The sequence below is a fragment of the Pyrus communis genome, chromosome 13 (assembly GCF_963583255.1).
Source record: "Pyrus communis chromosome 13, drPyrComm1.1, whole genome shotgun sequence".
NCBI classification, from domain to species: domain Eukaryota; kingdom Viridiplantae; phylum Streptophyta; class Magnoliopsida; order Rosales; family Rosaceae; genus Pyrus; species Pyrus communis.
This window is the reverse complement of record NC_084815.1, coordinates 1198499-1214204: the sequence shown is the minus strand read 5'-3', so window position 1 is coordinate 1214204 and position 15706 is coordinate 1198499. Positions and strand designations below refer to the sequence as shown.

The following is a 15706-nucleotide window of genomic DNA, read 5'->3' as shown; positions in this document are numbered from 1 at the left end:
AGAAGATTCAAGTTAAACTCAAAACCAACCCTGTTTAGTTATTCATCACATAATTAAGAGTAGTAACATGGACATGTGCGTATGTGATAGTCAATGTGTAATGAGATAAATTATATACACTAGAATTTGATTTGTTTATTGGTACCTCATGTGCATTAAACAAATAAAAGACACTTTCCGACATGTAGAAAACCAAGGCCTAGTTGGGGTCAAGGAAAACGAATATGAGTTAAAAAATAAAATTATTTTATATGTGTACGCATTTAAAAATTAAAAAAATTAAATATGATTTATATTGAGCAATTTTATTTTTAATTATACCGAAGTATTTTATGATGAAACTCTCATATTTATCATCTCGTGCTATACAAGTGTTAAGATGCAAGTTAAAAAATCGTAATTCGTAGGAACCCAACATATAAAATGAAAAATTCATCATAATATATAAATAATGGATCCAACACAAACTTTTCTCTATTCGAGTATATTAGTTTCACAAGGATGTTTCCAAAAAAGGACTTCGTGTGGGGTTGAGACTTGAGAGTTTAAATAATTTACCTACAAAAAGGACTTCCTCTGGAATTTGCATTAGGATATGTTTATGCTACCCAACTAATTGCTTCCAAGCATATGGATTTTTAATGTCGGATCACAATCTACAAAATGTCGTCCATTGCGTCATTTGGAGGTATACTGCCAAAGACACGCATATTTTTACAATAAGATCTAAAACCTCAAATATTACAAACTTCTGAAGTCCATAGTTTTACATTAAGTTAGAACCTCAAATATTAAAAACTTCTGAAATCCATATTTTTACATTAAGTTCTAGAACCTCAGATATTAAAATTTTCTGAAATTTTTTTTTTAAGACTCTTCATCCCTTTATGTTTTCGGCAAAAATTTTATGGCAACATCATAGAATCTTGTGCCAAAAATATGAAGTGACGGAGAGTTCATAGAGAATCCCACTTTAAGAGAGTCTTCTTAACATTTCTCTTTCAAATATAAAGGATTATAATCGTAGTCTTATACTCACTTATTAAATATGAAAATACGAAGAAAAATGCTCAGGAGATCCTTGCAAAAGTGTGACTCTCCATAGACTCTCTCAATAGTGAGACTCTCCTAGAACTCTCTGTCACTTCATCCTTTTGGCACAATTCACATGTCAACATTATGAAACATTGTACAAAAAATATGAGGTGGCGAAGAGCACTTTAAGAGGGTTTCCTTAGCATTTCTCAAACACAAATTGCATACTCATTTCCATGAAAATAAAACTTATTTTTGCTCACCATCTTATTTATTACCACAGAATGAGTTTAAATTTGAGATTTGTGTCTATCAACTATACAAATTTCAAAATTTAAACTCATCTAACGGTAATAAATAGGATGATGAGTATCACTACTATATTTAATTTACTGCAGAGATGGCGGATACAAGAAGGTGGAGACCGAATCGGACGCCTAGTTGCTAATCCGAATGATCAATTGGGAGATTGATGTCGATGCTACTATGGAAGGTTTTCTCTTTGATACTGAATCGTTGGCTACGCAAATAGGAGAAGTTTAGTTTGGGCTTGTGCGCGGGGTGGCAAATTGGCAATGTTGCTGCCCACATAGTTGCCTCTTTTGTTACCTTGCATGGTGGCTCATTCATTTGGGATGAGATTGGCCCGAAATTTTTCTTTAATATTTTTACTGTAGATATAAACATTGCAATTAGATTATAATTGTCTATCTTTTTAAAAAAAAAAAAAAAAAATTTCTATAGACAGTTAATTTTATTGAATTATTTGTCAATATAATTACTATCAATGTCTTCATACTTTCATTGGAACTTAAGAATGACGACATTGAATTATCTGTGGATATAACTACTATCAATATCTACCATTACTCAATGTTGATGTATGATCATCCTCATATATTATCCATATATAAAATGATTGTACAACTTGCATCGATACAAAGTCTTTGAAGGCGCACTAATCTCTGTACAAGATCACTACGAAATACTAATACATTACCAATGAGATTAGGCAGGGTCCACGGATAATATATCATACAAAATACAAAGATTAGGGCTTGGAACCCCACCATCACAAACACAAAAAGAGTTGGCCATCAACATCACTGTCGGTCAAAACGCCCATACTCCAAAGGCCCCACACAAAAACATGTCATTCCGTACGTCATTGCCTAATGGCTTGTGTGGAATATACTACTTTTGTTTCTCAAACGAAGTTATGACAGATAAGCTTTTAACATTTTTCTATCAAACAAAGTCAGACATATTTTTAATTGTCAAATAATCGCTCTAAAAAGACAGGCTCAAACAAACCTTAACTATTTTGCCCAACGATCTCAATGGACTTAAAGCTTGCGGACCCGAGATCCTTATACGGGCCGGGCGAAACACCGCCATCTTGACCCATGAACCTCTTCCCCGCTCCTCCTCTCTTCCTCCTCCACGCCCTAAACCTCCAAACCCCCACCACCCCAATAAATATCAAAAGTGCAACACAAACCACCCCAATCCCAACTCCCACACCCACATTTATTTTCTTCCTTCCTGCACCCTCCCGCACCTTAAAATAACCCATCTTACTCTCATCCCCAACGCCCACCAAACTCTGGATCGGGTAATCAATCAAGTAACAAAACCCGGACCCGTTGTTGTACACCGCGCCCCAACAGCTACAGTTGCTTTCACAGGTTCGTTCGCATTCCCAATAAGACGACATCGTTTTATAACCCATCAACTCCTTGTACGGCAGCTCCACGCCGTTCCTCCTTAAAACCCAGAAGCTATTAATTTCCCCCCATCCGGAACCGCAGAAGTCGCCGCTCTGAACCGGAAAACACTCGCCGGACCGGAACTCCGTCTGGTTATCCAAACACGAACACGAACTGTTCCCGGCCTCGCACAAACCGAACGAACCGCATGGACTGGGAAGCTCGCACGTGGTGGCAATCGCCTGGAAATCCAAAGCCCAGTTCGAACCGCCCCAGTAATACGCCTTGAGGTTTCCGTCCGGTTCCAGACGGACTTTACGGAGGCCGTTGATTAGCCTCGGATAGGTCATGAACGGTTGGATGTCGACCGGAGCTGGGTTCCCGGTTTGGTACATTCCCATGAACCCGTCGGGCTCTACTCGGGCGTAAATGGGTCCTTTTCCTTCGACGACTTGGGCCTTGACTTCCATGGCTTTGTGTTTCCAGTAAATTTGGTCTGCGTTTGAACCTGGTTTGAACTTCGCGTACAGACCCATGAAATCGTTGCCCAATCGCATCGAATATAGGCCGTTGGATGAGACAAGCTTCATGGTCGATGTGAAATTCTGGTTCTCGACGAGAGTATTTGTGGGAAAGTCAAAACTCTGCCATAGAACGTTGTCCTGGGTTGTTTGGATTTGGACGTTGGAGGTGTCGAGGATTGCAACCCGGTCGCCGGTTTCGGTGAGAGTTGACCAGAATACTCTCGACTGGGGATCTAAGAGGACGATGCTGCCGTTGAAGAGGAGGGTCGTGCGGTCGGACCAGCGGGCGAGTTGCGTCGGGTTGGCGAGCCAAAACGGGTCGGAGGAAGGCACGTGGAGGAGCGCCAGAGCTAGTTGGGTTTTGTTGACTCGGAGGAAACCCAGTGAGAAGTTGCCGGTTGGGTCGGTGAGCAGAGGTTGGAAGGTTTGGATTGAAGGGTCCGGAGTGGCTTTGAAGCCTCTGGGAAGCTCCGCTTGGGCGGCGGCGACGCAAGGTGGCGAAGTGACGTAGAGTAATACAGTGAGTGTTATTAGAAGAAGCTGAGCTAAGCTCAGACGAGTCACTGATTTGGTAAACGTTTCCATAGTGAAAATGAATATCAGAGAGAGAGAGAGAGAGAGAGAGGGAGAGGAAGAGAGAGTGATGACTACAGAACAAAAGCAGCCATGGGAGGGAAACAAAAGGGCAGCAGCAGCTCATATATAACAATATTCTTCAGTTGCAAAACTCAAATGTTCTAAGAATTAACATTTTTTAATGAATTGTTAAGAGAAGTAGTGGTAGCAAAGGATGGTTTACAAAAAGCAACATGTGGATTACTACTGAAAGCAAATAAATACTTACAAAATAATTGCTTCCATATTTGACCGTTTGCAACTTGCAATATTGTTTGGAATTGCAAATCTTCAACGCAAATTCTGCTTTGGTTCTTAAAAGTAAGTTTGTTTAAAATGGATGAGCCGCTGGGAGAGACAGAGACTTGTAGTTTTATTTAATTCAGGACATTTAATATCGTAGTATTTCATTTTTTATTACAAGTAGTATTCTATATTAAGCGAGGGAGAAAATTTATGTTATGATCCTTTTAGATTCATTAAAATAATGTATAATTGTTTGGACCTAATAAATGGGCCTTGAGTTAGCCCACAAAAAATGAGAAGACTAAGATCCGACTACAAGCCAGCCCAAGAAATTTGGCAAACAGAGCACTATCCTAACAACGAAAGATGAGTGCAAAACCTAAAGCTTTTTTTGACTGCTCAAGCCAATGACAGACCTGAAAAATTTATGGCAATGAGCTCTAAGGACAAGTCTGTTCTGACGTCAACTCCGAGTCATACGTTGGCCATCGACGAGAAAAGAAGTCTTTGAAGTGACATAAATGGTGGCAAGCATAGCGCTCGGGTAAAGTACTTTCCAACCACTCCTGGATGAGTGTTGCACTTGAGACGCGTCGACCCGACAAATCATGCAAATAGACCTATCTAAATGTCACTTCCTCCCCACATGTCAAATGCACAATGGAAAAGTAGCTTATAGACCGCGCCTATGTATTCAACCCATTTATTGGTAAGACAATGAGAGAATTAAAGGTCCATGACTTTTAGAGCTCACTAAGGACCTATATAAAAGGGCCGAGTACCCTTTTAAAGGCAATCAAATTCACAAGAGTAGAATGCATTACATTGTATTGAGAACTATTATAATCCACATCAAATATACTACAGTGGACGTAACCCATTTTTAAGGGTGAACCACTTAAATTTCTTCTTCCATAATCTAGTTTTATATCTCAAACCCACCAAGGGTTGATTGTACTGGTCTTGTGTTGACCTCCAAATTTTAAATTTGACAATTTGAACTCAAAACACAGTAAATTGAAGAGAAAAACCATGGTCATCAAGCCATTCCATCACTTGCCTTCTAGTATTTCTTTATATATACCTTAATAGTGGGCAACAATTAGAATGTTAATAATTAGTCAACTATTTTCTGTGTTAATTAGTGAAAACGACATATTGTTTTTTTCCAAGTTTGGTTTCTTCGCTATTCCGATACAACTGTTTTATGACTTGGGTGGGTGTTGGACATAACCATTTCAAAGTAGGAGAAGGTTGGCATTTATATGAAAATCGTTGAGATTCTAGAAATGTTTGTTGAGGTTGGCTACTTGCTGTCGGCAGCACTTTGAATAAGCTATACATATGCATATGAAAGCAGCCTAATATATACATGCCATCCTCATCCAATGCCAACATCACTAAATTGAAATCAAACCAAAGATCGAACTTATTCAAGTGAGATCTATCTACAAAATTTAGTCAACCACCTTTTACATTATTCCATTTCAACGTTTTCATATTTCGTTTACGAAATGCTAGGTCACATAACAAGCTGAATGACAAGTTCTATCAAGTATAAGCTTTAAGATAAATCATGTCAAGAATCGGATTCTTTTCCATTATAACCAAAAAGGACACACATATAAATGTGTGTATTTTAGGTTCTTGAATGTTTCTCTTTTTTTTTTTTTTACAAATGGTAGTATTGGTGAGTTTAATTGTTAGTTGTTTGGGGGGATGGAGATCAGTGGAGATCGAACTTGCATCAGGGTGCATAAGCATAATTGTTTTCTGCCACTATGATAAAGCGTCATTTGCTTAGGTTTTTGAATGTTCAATGTCAAAAATTCTTTCATGTTATATTTTAGAATTTTTAATCTTTTTTTATTTTTAAGAAACATAACGTTTGTGGATTAAATTGTTAAAGGTTAAAGGAGAGGAAAATATGTGGGGAACAAACCAGCATTAAGATGCATAAACATTAATATTTTTTACCACTGCTTTAATCGTTAGATCTAAATCATTATATCTTTGACCAAATTTAACGATTAAAACCTCTAAACTAAAACTATAGAATGCTCTGAAGTATACCAGAAAATCTATTTCCTTCATAAGAAGTCAATGAATTTGATTCATCTAATAAAGGTGCGCATCTAGAAGATATCTTCGTCGGGTGGGCGCTGGGGTTAACATTTACAAAAGCGCATTGAATCAAGGGTTGACTTGTATGCAAAAAGAAGTGGGTAAACTTCGATCTCGATCCAAGAATATCAACATTACCATTAATAGCCAGTTGCTTGTTGTTTGACCTAAACATGCAGAATACATATTGATTCAACCGATCGATAAAAAGATACCCTACCATGCATATCTCTCCAATTCCAGATATGCCTGTGTCATTCTCTCTCGCTTCCAATATTTCGATCACTCTGCAAATATTTACGCCATTTTCCTCCTCTCTACTCTGATCTGCATTTCTTTGTTAAGGTCTTGACCTTTACACGTCTCAGCCGTTTCTCAAAGAATCAAAGCCTTGCCTTTCTCCAAGAGTAGAGAACTTGCTAGCTAGAACTGGACTTTTGCCCATATATGATATATCTATTAGTTATCCCTGTCCCCCTCATCACACAGACACGGATGGAGGTAGTGGCCTCACGTTTTCGCTATTTAAATGAGTTTTTTGTAGAAATAATATTTAAATGATACTTAAAGAATAATTGGTTCAGATTATGAAAAATATTATGATCTGGATTCAAAGGAGTGATTAATGTCTTATCAATTTATTCATTGATTAGCGCTCGAGAGGTGTTGTACTGTGTATATATGTACATCTAGGCAATCGTGTATATGTATATCTCTGTATATAAACATATGAACAAATTAGGTCAAAGATGAAAAGGTATGAAGATATAATAAGGTATTTACTTGTCAGAAAACATGAACCAGGAATATTATATTGGAAAAAGCAATTAAGATTTTATTCTGCATGTCTCAGATTTTTTTAGTAAGAAGAAGACAAGAACATTGATAATTTAGAGTTTCAAACATATATATCACTGGACTGATAAATCAGGATCTTTAGAAGTTTTTGTGAAGCAGCTGTTTGTATATTATCCAATGTATCTCGGCAAGGCCAACAGCTGCTGCAATGAAATGCACACTTTTTTTTTTTTGAAGGAAACGATAGTGTATTTCATTCATCTTCATTGGAATAGTACATCAAAGGGTTACACATAAGGGGAGCAGTCCGCAACTAATATATCAATGATAATACTAGGGGGATGCTCCACCCATTCAACACACTGATTGATTGAGAAGCCGAGACGAGCTAGTCTATGAGCTGCGCCATTGGCTTGACGACGACCGTGGGTGATAGGAACTTCAGTGACTACTGGAGCCAGCGACTTGATGTCTTCAATTAGTTGTCCAAGAGGTGACAGGATAACCGAAGGCTGCCGCAAAGCTTCGACAATCTGAAGTGAATCTGACTCACAAAGGATATTAGAGAAACCCCTTTCGAACGCCCAGATCAAGCCAATTCTCACCGCCATAGCTTCAGATTGAAGGGGGGAATAAACCTCAAGGAAGCTTCGGCACTTAGCAGCCAAGAAGCCTCATGTTTCATTCCTCACAATTAAGTCGTAGCCCCCTGAACATTTCTCTCGGTTCCAAGAGGCATCAATGTTTAGTTTGAGACGTCCCCAAGGGGGGCAGCACCATTTTGTTGAAGTTTGCATGGGAGGGCTAAAGGTCGGTTTTTCATTAGCTGATACAAAGGCTAGCCACCAATGAGTTGCTTGGGTCACAATGACGTCCGAAGGATCACAATTGGAATTCCAGAGCTTCTTATTTCTAGCTCCCCATAGCGCCCAGCATATCATCATAAAGGATTCGAACAGGCAACTCCGCAATGTCCATGACCCAAGAGAGGAAGGATGGAGGGGAGGAGTTCCGAAGCAGACAGCCAAAGTGGGACGATAAACAAGCACATTTAGCAAAGGGCATTCCTTCGGTGAAGGATTGTTTCCTCGGGGTGGTTGCACATCACGCACGGCAAATCAGTCGTGATATGGCGCTCGGACAGGTTCACTTTGGTGGGGATGATGTCGTTACAGAGGCGCCACATGTAAATTCTGACCTTATGAGGGACATTTGCACGCCAGATCTTGGACCAAAAGATGGATCTTCAGTTAGGATTTAAGGATGAGGCCGGGGATGATGTCGTTACAGATGCGCCACATGTAAATTCTGACCTTATGAGTGTTAGACAAATAAGGAATATGGTTGGAGTCCTTGTGTAATTGTATATAATATTATTATTAGAAGAATAAGTCGTCCTACAGCCGTCCTACCTTGTCCTACCTACACACTAGGACGGCTACCTTGTCCTCTACAGTCGTCCTACCTTGTCCTACCTACACACTAGGACGGCTACCTTGTCCTACCTACACATTTGTATCATGTATATATATCCTTGTAATCTTGTAGAGAAAAATTAATGAGAAAAAGCATTCTCTTCCATATTTTCCACAAAGCATTCTCTTCCATATTTTCTACATGGTATATAGAGCAGGTTTATAACCCTAGCCCTAATTTTTTTTTTTTTTTCGGCAGCTTTCTCTGCCGTTCCCATGGCTGTTCGTGGCCCGTCCCGTCCCTCCTCTGCTCGTCCTCCCCTCCACTGCACCTACTGCAATTTTGATTATCATACCCGAGACACCTGCCATAAACTTCATGGCTATCCCGTTGGCCATCCCCTCCATGGCCAACCGTGGCGACCACCGCGCGTGCCACTGCTTCCAGTTCTTCCCGCAGCCATGCACCTTCAAGTCCTCCCGGGCAGCCACGGTTTTCTGCTTCCCGGCCCCATAATATCACCTAGGCCCATCACGTGCAAGGCACCCAGGCCCCCGCCTCCTCTTCTACTCCAGCGACCCACCAAGTGCACGAGGCCCAGCCCACTTTGCATGACTTGCAGCTTGCCATGCCTGACCTCTCTGCCGAGCAGCACTCCCGTGTTCTAGCTGCTCTACGTGACACCACCACCCCTCCTCAGGCCAATGCCGTTCTCACTACTGATTTTGCCCAAGGTTTGTTACCTGTCACCTCTCGTCATGGTCAATGGATTCTTGACAGTGGTGCTACGGATCATATTACTTCTTCCGCTTCATGTTTGGTTAATCGTTCTCCTTCACATTTGCCGCCTGTTTCTTTGCCTAGTGGTGCTTCCGCTCCCATTACTTTTACCGGCACTCTTCCTTTAAATTCATCAGTTACTTTGAAGGATGTTTTATGTGTCCCTAATTTCCGAGTGGACCTTTTATCGGTTGGTAAACTTACAGATGGATTATCGTGTTCCATAACCTTCTTTCCTTCTTGGTGTGTTTTGCAGGACTTGGTTTCGAAGGCGATGATTGGTGTGGGTAAGCAACGTGGCGATCTGTATTACCTTGTGGCCCTTACCTCTTCTCTCCCCACCCGTCAACCTCTCTGCAACATCATTACCATCCCCTCCTCCCTCTGGCATAGGCGTCTTGGTCACCTCTCCTCCACTCGTTTGCAAGCTTTAGCATCTAGCTCTCTTAATTGTACTTTTGATTCTAGTCATATTTGTGATGTTTGTCCGTTGGCAAAACAAACTCGTCAACCTTTTCTTTTGAGTTCAATTTCATCAACTTTCCCTTTTGCTTTAATTCATTGTGATATTTGGGGCCTGAATCGTCAATCTTCTCTTTCTGGTGCTTATTATTTCTTAACCATTGTGGATGATTTTTCTCGCTTTACGTGGGTCTTCCTCATGAAACATAAATCCGACACTCAACAATTAATTAAGGATTTTTTTGCTTATGTCACTACCCAATTCTGCACTACCATCCAATGCATTCGTACTAACAATGGTGGTGAATTTTTATCTCTTCGTAGTTTTTTCTCTGATCATGGGGTGCTTTTACAAACTTCTTGTGTTTATACCCCCCAACAAAATGGCGTTGTTGAAAGAAAACATCGTCATCTTCTTGAAACCGCTCGCGCCCTTCGTTTTCAATCTCATCTTCCTATCAAGTTTTGGTGGGAATGTGTTCTTACCGCTACTTATCTCATCAATCGTCTCCCTACCCGTCTTCTCCATCATAAATCCCCATTTGAGGTTCTCTTTTCGAAAACCCCATCTTATGACCACTTCCGCGTCTTTGGTTGTCTGGCATATGCCACCTCTGTCACTCCCACCACCAAATTTTCCCCTCGGGCTCATCGTTGCATTTTTCTCGGTTATCCTCATGGACAAAAGGCCTATACCCTTTACGATCTCGACAATCACCGCATTTTCACTAGTCGAGACGTCATCTTTCACGAAACTACTTTCCCTTATGCCGTTTCTCACCCTCCTATCCTATCCTCTTCGCCTACCCTACCCATCCCACCCCCTCTGGACTTTACATATAACCCACCACCTTCCTCCCCTTCCACGCCTCCCACAGATTCCCTTGCTGCCCCATTACCCGTTCCTCCCCATGCCCCTACCCTCTCGGCATCCCCTCATTCCCCCCCCCCCCCCCCCCGATACTTCCTTACCTTTCACCCTTTTACCCACGGACATCCCTACCCCCCCCCCCCCACTACCTACCAATCCTCCCCTTCCCCCATAAACCTCCAGCTTATTTAAAAGACTACGTTTGCTCGCAGGTGATTCTGCCATCCCACCCATCTTCGACTTCGCAACCCGGTTCTACACAAGGTACGCGATATCCACTTTGTAATTTTCTCTCTTATCACCGTTACTCTCCCAGGCATTTTTCTTACATTAACTCTGTCAGTCAGACTGTGGAGCCTTCCTTCTTTGCCGAGGCTGCCACTGACCCCAATTGGCAACGTGCTATGACTGAGGAGCTTCAAGCTTTACATGCTAATGGTACTTGGACTTTAACTTCCTTGTCCCCTGGCAAAATTCCCATTGGTTGTAAGTGGGTGTACAAACTCAAGCACAATTCCGACGGCTCTATTGACTGCTACAAAGCTCGTTTGGTTGCTAAAGGCTTCACTCAGGCTGAAGGTATTGATTATCATGACACTTTTTCTCCTACTGCTAAGATGATTACAGTGCGTTGTCTTCTTGCTCTTGTTGCTAGTCAGTCTTGGTCTCTTCATCAGCTTGATGTTAATAATGTTTTCTTACATGGTGACTTACATGAAGAAATCTATATGTCTCCTCCTCCTGGTCTTCGGCGACAGGGGGAGAATCTTGTGTGTCGCCTTCACAAGTCACTTTATGGTCTTAAGCAGGCTTCTCGCCAATGGTTTGCCAAATTCACTAGTGCCATCATTTCTGCCGGTTTTCAACAATCCAAAGCTGACTATTCATTGTTCACTAAAAAGTCTGGTATTTCTTTCACAGCTTTGCTCATTTATGTGGATGATATTGTGATTACAGGCAATGATGCTAGTGCCATTAATTCTCTGAAGTCTTTTCTCCGTGATCATTTTCGGATAAAAGACCTTGGTGATTTAAAATATTTTTTGGGTATTGAGGTTTCTCGTTCCAAACAAGGGATTTATATTTCTCAACGCAAGTATGCATTAGAGATTCTCAAGGACTATGGTTTTTTGGGAGCACGACCCATTGCTTTTCCTATGGATGACACAAAATTATCTGATAAAGGAGAACTTCTCAAGGATCCTGAAAAGTATCGACGATTAGTAGGTCGGTTAATATATCTCACTATCACTCGGTCGGATATCACCTATTCTGTGCATGTTCTAAGCCGTTTTATGCACGAGCCAAGGATATCTCATATGGATGATGCGCTTCGTATTGTTCGTTATTTGAAGGATACTCCAGGTCAAGGTTTATTATTTCGTTCTGACAACCAGACCAAGTTAACTGCGTTTTGTGATTCTGATTGGGCAGGTTGCCCTATCACTCGCTGTTCGACTACTGGGTATTGTGTATTCTTGGGCGGTTCTTTGATTTCTTGGCGGACGAAACGACAGAAAACCGTTTCGCTCTCTTCAGCAGAGGCGGAATATAGGGCCATGGCAGGTGCTTGTTGCGAGATAGTTTGGCTTCGTTTTTTGTTGAAGGATTTGAACATTCCTTTGGATGGTCCTTCCATTTTATTTTGTGATAATCAAGCAGCGTTACATATAGCTGCCAATCCTGTTTTTCATGAACGAACTCGTCACATTGAGATGGATTGTCACTTTATACGAGATAAGATTGTAGATGGCACAATAGAGACCAAGCATGTGGGTACGGCACAACAGTTGGCAGACTTGTTTACCAAACCTCTTGGGAAAGAAAAGTTTTCGGGTATGTTACGCAAGTTGGGAGTTCTTGACATCCACTCTCCAACTTGAGGGGGAGTGTTAGACAAATAAGGAATATGGTTGGAGTCCTTGTGTAATTGTATATAATATTATTATTGGAAGAATAAGCCGTCCTACAGCCGTCCTACCTTGTCCTACCTACACACTAGCCGTCCTACAGCCATCAAGCCGTCCTACCTTGTCCTACCTACACACTAGCCGTCCTACAGCCGTCAAGCCGTCCTACAGCCGTCCTACCTTGTCATACCTACACACTAGGACGGCTACCTTGTCCTCTACAGCCGTCCTACCTTATCCTACCTACACACTAGGACGGCTACCTTGTCCTACCTACACATTTGTATCATGTATATATATCCTTGTAATCTTGTAGAGAAAAATTAATGAGAAAAAGCATTTCTCTCCCATATTTTCCACAAAGCATTCTCTTCCATATTTTCTACAATGAGGGACATTTGCACGCCAGATCTTGGACCAAAAGATGGATCTTCTTTTAGGATTTAAGGATGAGGCCCCCGAGTTGCTTGGATATAGCCACTCCCGAGCTAGGTGATAGGCACTCCTTACAGAAAATCTCTCATCCTTCTCATAGTGTCGTGTTAGCAAATCAGCGGAAGTGCGGATACTTAGGGGCTTGGTCCGGATGGCATTGGTTTCCAACCCGGAGAATAGGGAAGAAACCAGATCGAGTTTCCACGAATTAGAAGTGGGATCAATCAGCTCACTTACCAATCGAAAGGACAAATTAACCGGCTTAGGAGTGAAGATTCGAAATCGACCTGGCAATGGGATCCATGGAACCTCCCAAAATTTTAATGAGGTACTGCTGCCCACTTACCACCTAGATCCCAGGGATAGATTGTTCCGAGCTGCACAAATACTCTTCCAGGTGTAGGAGGCATCGGTCGTCACCTCAACCTCAAGGAAGATGCCGTTAGGAAAATACTTAGCCTTAAGAACTCTCGACACCAATGAGTTGGGATTTACGAGAATTCTGCATCTTTGTTTGGCTAGAAGGCTGAGGTTGAAAGCATACAAGTTCCGCAATCCCAAGCCATCATCAGATTTCGGGATTCAAAGTTTTTCCCAAGAAAACCAGTGAGTTATTTTCCCTCCCTCAATATCATTCCACCAGAAGTAAGCAATTAGTTTGTTTAAGTCATCGCAGTATTACTTAGGCAGAAGATAGCAGTTCATAGTGTATAGAGGGATGGCAAGAGCAACGGACTTGATGAGAAGTTTTTTACCAGCAACACTTCGAATCTTTCATTTCCAGCTTTGGAGTCTCTTCCAAAGCCATTCTTTAATGTATGCAAAGCATTGACTTTTATTTCTTCCGACAAATGTCGGCATACCCAGGTACTTGGAGTGCCGGTCAACCACCTGAACGCCCAACAAGGCAGTCATCTTGCATTGCATAGAGCTTTTGATATTACGACTGAAGCTGACCTCACTCTTCTAAAGATTGACTTTTTGGCTCGAAGCACATTCGTAGGACGAGAGAATCTCATTAATCTGATGACATTCCGACTCAGTGGCCCTGCAAAATAGCAGGCTATCATCTGCGAACAGTAAGTGGTTCACACTTGGGCCGCAGGAACTGATCGTAACCCCCTGAATTTTTCCTTCCACTTCCCTTTTGGAAATAAGGCCAGATAGACCTTCTGCACACAACAAGAATAGGTAAGGAGAGATGGGGTCCCCCTGTCGAATTCCGCGAGAGGGGTGGAGATAGCCTCTTAGGCTTTCGTTGACAATAAAGGAGAACGAGACCAAGCACACTAATTCCATCACCAGGTTGGTCCATTTCAGTGAAAAACCTATGCGAGTTAAGATACACCAAAGGTAATCCCACTCAATCTTGTCGTAAGCCTTGCTAATGTCCAACTTTAGGGATAAAAACCCTTTTTTTTCCCCGACGGCGCTTAGTGAGAGTGTGGGAGATCTCCGAAGCCAGCAGAGAATTGTCCGATATCAATCTGCCCGAAACGAATGCGCTCTAAGCTGGTGATATGATCACTTGCGCATCTGATCACTGCTCGTCCAAATAGAGATAGGTAAGGTTGTCCGGAGTTAATAATATAGAATTGACAAGTTGGAGGTCAATATATGAACAATCAAAACGTAATCGGGATGAGCTTCAGTTGATCGAGCTCAGTTAGATTAAATAGTCGATCATATTATATGAAACGATCACACTGTAACGTGATAGTATTAATCTATTTGTTGTAATAGTAGTGTGTATAAGTAATGCATCATTCATAATTCACGGACTTCTTGATGTAATATTTAAGGGGCTGCTTTCTTAAGCAGCTAGCAATATAATCTATGAAAAATATACAATACAATTCGTTTCGACTATTTTTTATGTCTGTTCGATTCTATATCTACATTTTCTTATTGAAGGTGTTTTTTTTTTCTCTCTACGCCACTGCAAATGTTTCACAGAGCCCGTGAATGTTGTCGTTTATGCATAAATACATATAGCCAGCATGGTCACGGTTTCACTGTGTTCTTTTAATTCCGGACTCGATCGATCAGTATTTTATTATTAATGAGAGAAGAGTCACCAATTGGTATATGAAGCTAATCCTTTATCAAACTACCTGCTTAGTCAAAGCCTGGAAATTTAACATGATAAATTAGGAGTGGAAAGTTTATTAAGCCACCAAATAGATACGATGCTAATTGCTTTTAGTGCAGTCTAAAAGACTAGAAAGTTTGCAGACAATACCTAGGCACCTAGTTTACTACCAAATGAAGGATTGAGATCCTATTCGGGTCTCACACTAAACTCTGGAGTCCAGGGCAATTCGGACTGTTCAATTAAATTATGCGGTTCTCATTAACTCATTTCACTGGTCTATTCCACAGACAAAATTTCTCTCCAATGCTTTGATATCTCTCTCTCTTTCAGTGGTTCAAATTGCTCAATTAAGGGACTCCGGAATGTGTGATCCAGAGAGAATCACAATCTCCAAATAAATTAGTGACTTAAAAGATTAATTAAACTCATTGCTTGTAAAGAATCATTTCTCCTTAACCCAAAGCCAAGATCTGTACCCAACTTTAGACAAATAAAAGCCCAAGATGAAATATAATTGGATTAAAGAAGACTACAAGATGATCGAGAGTTCCCGAGCTCCTTTCCTTTTTTTTCAATTTCCTAAATCCCCACACAAAACTACAAAATGTATTGGGCCTTTTATAATTAAAATCCGTAATGCGTTGGGCCCAAAACAGTTACAAACTTTTTTGAAAAAATAATGGAAA

General features: G+C 41.1%; 1 protein-coding gene across 1 annotated transcript; it reads right to left on the bottom strand.

The window, feature by feature from the left end:
- Positions 1 to 1944: 1944 nt before the first annotated feature.
- Positions 1945 to 4017, bottom strand: LOC137711980 (PAN domain-containing protein At5g03700-like). Its single transcript, XM_068451127.1, has one exon. It carries the CDS (start codon positions 3851 to 3853, stop codon positions 2351 to 2353), a length of 1503 nt encoding a protein of 500 aa, XP_068307228.1. The 5' UTR covers positions 3854 to 4017; the 3' UTR covers positions 1945 to 2350.
- Positions 4018 to 15706: the final 11689 nt, after the last annotated feature.

Excerpts from the sequence above, each read along its gene's own strand:
- LOC137711980 (XM_068451127.1), bottom strand. The coding sequence starts at position 3,853 with ATGGAAACGTTTACCAAATCAGTGACTCGTCTGAGCTTAGCTCAGCTT.